At 38.5% G+C, this 8,093-nt stretch overlaps 1 protein-coding gene across 1 annotated transcript in view; it reads right to left on the bottom strand.

Annotated features, from left to right (window-relative positions):
* Positions 1-1,105: 1,105 nt before the first annotated feature.
* The window catches only part of LOC132404989 (protein SNORC-like), a 60,712-nt gene continuing 53,724 nt past the window's right edge, over positions 1,106-8,093 (bottom strand). Inside the window, exon 3 of the mRNA XM_059989652.1 lies at positions 1,106-1,236. Within this exon, the coding sequence (XP_059845635.1) occupies positions 1,127-1,236 (110 nt within the window). The 3' untranslated portion in view covers positions 1,106-1,126. The remainder of the gene's footprint in view (positions 1,237-8,093) is intronic.

The raw sequence follows: 8,093 nt of genomic DNA, 5'->3' as shown, positions 1-8,093 counted from the left end.
GTTTACATGAATACAATGTTTATTTACAAACATATGAAATGACAAAGATGAAAAGACCAGCTAGTCTATCAAACTCCACAAATGCTTGATTACTAAAGCTTCCAAACTTACTGCTCAACTCATCCAAAATCAGTGGTTAACTTGGAAATAATAGTCAAGAAGGTGATTCCCAATGAACTTTTAGTACAATTTATTTTGCATTAGTGGGCGTAATTCAATTTCTTCTTTAACACTCTGAGTTGAGAATAAAATCATGGAAGGATAATTATGGCTTTTTTCTACTGAATGTGTGGACACTAAGCTCTTAAGATGCTCTTACGACTTTTAATTGAAGTTTTTTTCTTGCTGTAAGAAAGAGGCATCAGAGATAATTCTAGGTATGAAGAGTTGAGAAGGAGGGGGACCTAACAGAGGAGTTTTTTGCCTGGCCTGCCTGGCGAACAATTGTTCTAGAGCACCATGTTGCTGTACCTCTACCTGCGGGATGGGGTGCGGTGTTTCTTGAGTTGGCCTCCCCTGGGGGTATCTGTAGTGGGGGATGTATGAGGCTGAACATAAATGCAAAGAAGACTTGCCTTTCTCTACTGAATATGCAGACATTAAATATTTAAGATGTTGTGATTTTTAATTGAAGTTTTTCCTTGCTGTAATGAAGAGGCATCACAGATAATACTACCTGTGAAGAGTTTCATCCCAATTTTTCCAAGGATTGCACATCAGACTTCTAACATAAATTAAATTAATGGGAACAGTTAAAAATATTTGCAAGATCTGTAATCCATCAAAGTTCACAGGAGCTATTATTATGCAATGGATGAATTCAATTTATAAAATTATCAGCAATCATCAGCTGAAAGTAAATCAAATGTTAATCTAATAATAGAATGAATATATATTTGCATTCTTGAGTTCTAATATGTGTGCCTTATGCTAAGCTCTCACATTTAAATATCTTTTGTGTACTAAGATGTGCAGTGAACACCTACAGTATATTCTGCTCCTTAAAGACAATTATAAATACAGCTTTAAAATATATTTTGGAAGTACTTGGATAAGATCAGCAAATAAAATGAAAAGTAAAGGTCCACAATTAATGGAACTGTCTATTTTTAATCATTTATTAGGTCTAGGAAGCTGACAGCTTTCTCACGGTGATTATAACCAGGCTGAACAGTACAGACACCCCAAGAACAGCAGCAATTATAATGGCAGATATTGCTCCAGGTCCTAGTGATCCTGCAAGACAAAACAAAAACAGTGTGTCAGTACAAACGAGTGTGACTCTCGCTGTCTCCAGATGTCCCAACAGTATTAGAGTTAATATGTGAGTCTCTGAATTAGGCAATCTCTCAAACAATTTAATAATGATCCAGACCCTAAGCAAATGATGTGTTTTACATGTTGGCTGAGAGGCTAAATTATTGAAATTATTTTTTTATGGAATTTGAGGTGCCTTTTCTGTCCTTCTGTGAAGGTATCTGAACCAACAGACAGTGCAGAACTGACAGTGTCAGGCAGAGAAATGCGTTAGATGTTTCTGTTCAAGTTGTTAAAGTTAGACTTTAATACTTTTGATCCCTGGCTGACAGATTTTAACAAAATTGCCTGGAACAATAAAAAAGTGACTTTCAGAGACTAATACAGTAGTGTTTTGATCAATCTTTGCATTTTCATTGTTTTATATGTATACTCTCCAAGAGCACAAGAGCCATAAATTATTTTATTCTTCCAGTGTTTATCACTTCATAGTTTATATTTATGATGTTCTGCTGCACTGATGTGATGAGATGGTGCAGAATAAATTCACCAGAAGATGGCTGGATTAGAGGGCAGGTGCTATGAGGAAAGGTTAGACAAACTTGGGTTATTTTCTCTGGAGCAGGAGAGACTGTGGGGGAGAAATGATTGAAGCTTCTAAGATTATGAGAGGCATAGACAGAGTTGGTATCCTTTTCCCCATTATAAAATCATTTAATACTAGAGGATATACATTTAAGGTAAGGGAATAACTTCAAAGGAGATGTGCAGGGCAAGTCATTATACACAGAATTATGGGTGACTAGAATGTTCCACCAGGGGTGGTAGTGAAGGCAAATACAATGGAGCTGTTTAAGTGGCTCTATGATAACCACATGGATGTATGCAGAGAAATAAAGGATATGGACATTGTGTAGCAAGAAAAAAATAGTTCAGCAGGCATTTAATTAGTAGTTTAATTAGTTTGCTGTACCATTATAGAGCAATGTCATGTTCCTGTAATGTACTGTTCTATGTTTTAAGCAGATCTATATTGATGGCACGCAAAACAAAGAATTTCACTGTACTTTGGTGCTGGTGACGATAATTAACTGATTTGACATGGAAACACTCTATCATGAGTACTAAAGTAATAGAGAAAGAAACAACTTTGTTTCCTGGTGTATAGCTTCCCTAAAAGAGTTTTGCTTAAAGAAAACTTCAGATTCCTTAATTTCAAATTATCACAAATCTTTATCATTACAACAGAAAGGAATATTGTCTGTAAGAAAAAAAAAGGTTTATGTATTTTGCCTTTAAGGAAGGAGAGAAAAAAGGGCATGTATCATCTTAAGGGTGATATACACACACAATATACCATTATGTAATTACCGTTGTATTGGGGGCATTTTTACAACAAAATAATAGCTTTACAATAAGTGTGAAGATCATACATGTTTACTGTGTTGCCCTTAAGGCATTCATTTAGTTTATTATATTTTCACTTTAGTAATTCGTTTGTAATCATTTTCTAGTTAAAGTCAAGGTTGTTGAAAGTAAATTCGTTGTCTGTGATATATTGCGGCATGCGATGACGTCACACCCGATTTCACTGCATCCTGTGGGAAAATATGAGTTTGGAGAAACGAGAAGGATGGGGCTTGTGTGTGTAGGATCAGCGCGAGAAAAGTTTTCTTTCTACACACTAGAAACATCGTAGAAGCAATGCCGTAAGTTTATAAGATAATCGATATGTTGAAGTAAAAATGTTAACGCTGATTTTGTTAAAAGTAACGATGGTTGATAAAGTTTATGTTCTTTGTTATTTAAAGAGTTGTGGATAGTTTGTGTTGAAGTGTATTTAAAGGAGTTGATGGCATAGGTAGATTCTGACTGTATATTGTACTTTAATACAGTTTGTTGTAGTTTTATTTTTGCAAGTATTTATGATGTAAATGTGATGCCAAGAAGGAAACAAATACTGTATATATTTTGTATTGTTTTATGAACAGCTTTCACCATACGTTAATGTGGAAGAGTGAACAGTAAACGGTTAACCTTACTGGGATTGCACCTCATTGACTCCGGTTTATACTTCGTGTGTAGTTCAAAGTTTTTACATCTGTGCGAGAACACTACATTTACAGTTTCAGCAAGTATTATTATATTCAGAGACTTGTAGAAAAAAACTTTATTCCCCTCATGTTGAGATAAACTGAATATACATATATATCAGGTGGTCATTTCTTTTAAAGCCATGTGTGATCTCAAATTCCATTCAGGCTTTTGAAGTGTTTCAGTTCAGAATTACACATTCCAATGTGTTTGTGAATCCTAGTGTAGGCTTACTCTTGCAAAGGTTATTTTTGTAGTTTTTCTTGCAGGAAGATACTTAATGAGTGGTGGAAAAACAGAACAACTTCAGCTGCTAGAAAGCTGAAATGGGTGAAACAACGTAGAGGAAGGCCAGTCAGCTGAGATCTGAGCGAACAGGTCAAACAGCTAGTGTTAACCAGCTAAACTGATAATTAGAGGAAGTCTGTCCTACAAGAGACACGGTCATGTAAGGGTAGATTAAAATGGGATTAGTTAATTCAAAATTCAATCAGGTGCAGAAAGGTTAATAAAGAGAGGGAAAGAGTCCTGCCAAAGGATTTCAGCCTGAAAAGTCGACTGTACTTTTTTCCGTAGATGTTGCCTGGCCTGCTGAGATACTAATGACAGGGAGACAATCTATGAGGAGTATTGATAATGGCTGGGATCATCCTTCTTGTCACTGCCCAGAGGAAGGCAATGGCAAAACACTTCTATAGAAATATTTGCCAAGAATAATCATGGTCAAAGATATGAAACGTAATGATGATGGTAATATATATATATATATATATATATTGGAGATAGCTAGTCAAATGAATGACAATCCTGGTCTTACACCAGATATGGCTGGGATGAGTTGGTCAAGGGGCTTCTTCAACCTAGTGCTGGAGCATCTCAGAATGTTGAGCCTCTGCCATAGAACTTCATGAAGAGTACAACAAAAGAGCATACCAAAAGTTGCCCTGGGCCTCTTTGCCTGCAAACAGGCATTAGAACTAGCTTAGTGACATAATCGGCTCATGATACCACTGGGAAAGTAATCCCCTGCTGGCCAGTTCCACCTGAACTTGTAAATGCACTGCCAACTCATCAGAGGGACAGTTTGAATATAAAACAACTGGGTAATTACTGTGCACAGTGGAACTCTTATCCTCGGCTAAAGCCTGCATGCATCCTTAAAGATCTTTGGCAAGACTTACATAGTTGTACACTCAGCTCAAAGTTAAAACTTGTCAGCATAGAATTTATTAGGAGTTCTGTAGATCCAGTCTGATAGTAAATAGGTCATTTTGATGCATCCATGTAGTGTAACTGACAGATGCAGTAAAAGCTCAGACTTCTGCTATAATGGATGCAGGTACCAATCTTCAAAGGAGATTGCAGAGTCCAGCAGTCTGTCCTCCAACAGTATGTAAGCAGGGCAGTGTGTCTGTGTAGGATAGATATATATTTTCATTTTAAATTCATTTTAACTCCATATCCATCTTGCTGTTGACTGTAAACTGTCAACTAGCTAGCAGTACCACTGTCATTGAGAGCCTGCCCTCTCAGTCACTCAAAGTCAGCTGTCCTTCAGCCAAGGGGCAAGTGTTGCCCTATGAGAGGCAAAAGCTCACAGGAGGTAGTTCCAATGTAAGTACACAAAAGTGATTTGCTAATGCTTGCATGTTTTGTTTAAATTATGTTTAGATAAGCAAATTTGGTTTGGAATTTTCACTGAGTTGGATTTTATCTTGGCATTAAGCCCTGGTGGGGAATTTGAGTGTTATACCTTCTTTGGTAAATATTGTGGAGACATACACTTGTCTATGACTGTTCTTATAATGTCCATGAAAACTGTGGGGTATCCATGAGTCCTTGAGACAAAAGGCAAATAAGGAATTGGATTATTTTTATTCATACACAGTCCAATAATTTACATATAGTTAACAGGCCAAGTAAGTCCTGTGCAAATTGCTTCCTCTTTCTCTTTCTTCTCCTTCTCCTCCTCCTCCTCCTCCTCTTCTTCCTCCCTTCTTTCATCAATATCAAAATTGCTCACTAGAAAATGAGTATCATGACTTACATGTTTCTGAATACTTTTGCCAGCAGTGGCAATACACAATACAATACAATCCTCTATCAATCACACAGACAGTGTGATTTTCTGTAGGGTATAAACATGTACACACTGAATATTAGATTCAGTTTGAGAGAGAGATGCTAAAATTAGATGTACCAGTATGAAAGTTGAGTAACGGTAACTAGTGATGGATGAGAAGAGCTGGCCAAAGTTGATTAGAGGATGATATTAGCAGGGATAATGGTAGAGCTGCAATAGCTGGAGGTTCCAGGGAATAGTTTAGAAGATTCAAAATCAGTTCATTCCAAAGAAGCTGAATTCTAAATGGAGGATAAGGTAGGCGTGGCTGTCAGTGGAGCCATGTCTCTGTGAAACAGAGAACACAGCAATTCCTCATTTTTGTTCTCTACAGTAATCTTGCCCTTAGATCGTCAATCTTGTTCTCCGGTGACTGTACATTTGCTAACAAGGTGCTTGGACCTTGTCACTGAAGTCTTGTCACACTCTTGTTCCTCCAGCCTGGAACATCTGATGATTAAGTGCCAACCACTCTACTTACCAAGAGAATTCTCCTCCACGATCCTGACAATGGTTTACTTACTACCAAAGACCATTGATAAACAGGCACTTGATGTATTGAGTGTCACCGTCAGCAAACAGCCTACCCAAGTGCCTTTCAAATCATTGTTGGTGACTTCAGTCAGACATATTCAAAGAAATTTCTACCCATCTATCATCAACATATCACCTGCAGCACTAGAAGTCCAAATACACACAACCATTGTTACACTTCGCTTAGGAATGACTACTGTTCCATACTTAGAACACATTTTGGGTAGTAGTAGTAATAATAATAATAATAATAATAATAATAAATACTTTATTGATCCTGAGTGGGAAATTCTTTTGTTACAGCAGAAAATTTAGAAACGCACTTAAGAGTTTACAGACTTAACTAATAATGAAGTAAAGAATAATAATATACAAAATAATAATTTACTAATGTGTAATAATTTACAATAGTGTGCAATAATAATGTACTAAATAATAAAACAGAGTTTATTGTACTATGCTGTGATCTCCTGTCACACAGAGATGAACTGTTGTATATGCTTGTTGCATTTGATAGGAAAGATTTTCTGTAACGTTCCTTGTGACAGTGGAGCTGAATGAGTCTATTCAAAAGGGAGTCCAGTGCTTATTCAGTAGGTCATGAGTGGATGTACCAGATTGTCCATAATGGATAATAGTTTGCTTGGTGACCTCCTCTTCACCATTAACTCAAAAGAGTCCAGGTTGTAGCCAAGGATGGATCCAGCATTTTTGATGAGTTTGATCCTTGTTCGTACAGCTGGTAGTGAGTGGCACTGGAGCATTACAAGGGACTGTCCGGTCTCTGTTTCTGTTCACACTGTACACCTCAGACTTTCAGTACAAATCTGAGTCCCGTCACTTGCAGAAGTTCTCTGATGATTCTGTGGTGATTGGGTGTATCAGAGACGGGCAGGAGTCGGAGTACAGAGGACTAGTGGACAAGTTTGTAGAGTGGTATGAGGGGAATCACCTGCTCCTGAATGTGGCCAAAACCAGGGAGAGGTGACTGATTTTAGGAGGAAGAGAATTGTGACAAGTCGTGTGTACATTCTGGGAGAAGTACTTGTTGAAAAACAAGTTCAATTCATTGGCCTTATCCAGGCAGCCCTCAATCTTCCTTTCCTTAACCTTGAAGCCAATGATCTGCTTCATGCCTGACTACACATCCCTTTTGCTATTATGCTTCCTCTTGCAGGATTCTTTGCACTCCCCATGGCTTTACCCTCAGTTCACTCTGTACACACCTCAGTACTTGTCTATCTCCAGCCCTGAAGGCTTTCTTCTTCATAATCAAAAGTCCGTTCAGGTCACTGGTGATCCAGGGCTTGTTGTTGGGGAAGCAGCATACAGTCCTGGCTGGTACGATGGTGATCTCACAGAGTTTGATATAGTCTGTGATACAAGCAGTCATTTTGTTAAGGTCTTGCTTGTGTGGCTCATGTAACACATCCCAGTCCGGCCTCTCAAAGCATTCCTGCAGTGTCTCATTAACATCCTGAGCCCGCCTCCTTACAATCCATGTTGACGGGCTGCCCCAGAAACAGCCACAAAAGCATTGGGATATTGATCCCTGATAATGGATGCTGCTTTCCTGCAATAATACCTTGTATTCATGTACTTAATAGGTGGAGGCTTTCCCCATGATGGTCTGGGCCACATCCGATCACTTGGCAGTATTCATCCTAGCTCCCTGCAGGCGGAGGCTAAAAAGCAAGGTTCCAGCAATAGGGACGACAAAGGAGCGGTCACAGAAGTCAGAGCAGCAGCTACAAGATTGCTTTGAGTTGGATCTGTCCTTTAACTTAGCACCTAACTCCCTGAACTCAATTTGCAGGACTTTGTCAACCCTCCTACCCAAATCATTGGCACTGATGTGGACCATGACCTCTGGCTATACACCCTCCCACTTAAGAATGCCGTGGACTTGATGTAAGGTATCCCTGACCCTGCACCTGGGAAGCAACATACCATCCAGGAAACCTGTTCTTGTCCATAGAATCTCCTTTCTGTGAATTTCTAGGAGAGGGTCAGCAAATTTAAATTCCTTGGAGTTATCACTTCAGAGGATCTGTCCTGCATCTAGTGCATAATTGGAGAAAGAAGA

Source organism: Hypanus sabinus, chromosome 2, assembly GCF_030144855.1.
Source record: "Hypanus sabinus isolate sHypSab1 chromosome 2, sHypSab1.hap1, whole genome shotgun sequence".
Classification (NCBI taxonomy): domain Eukaryota; kingdom Metazoa; phylum Chordata; class Chondrichthyes; order Myliobatiformes; family Dasyatidae; genus Hypanus; species Hypanus sabinus.
Note: the sequence above shows the minus strand (reverse complement) of the source record. Positions and strands in the feature narration are given on the sequence as shown.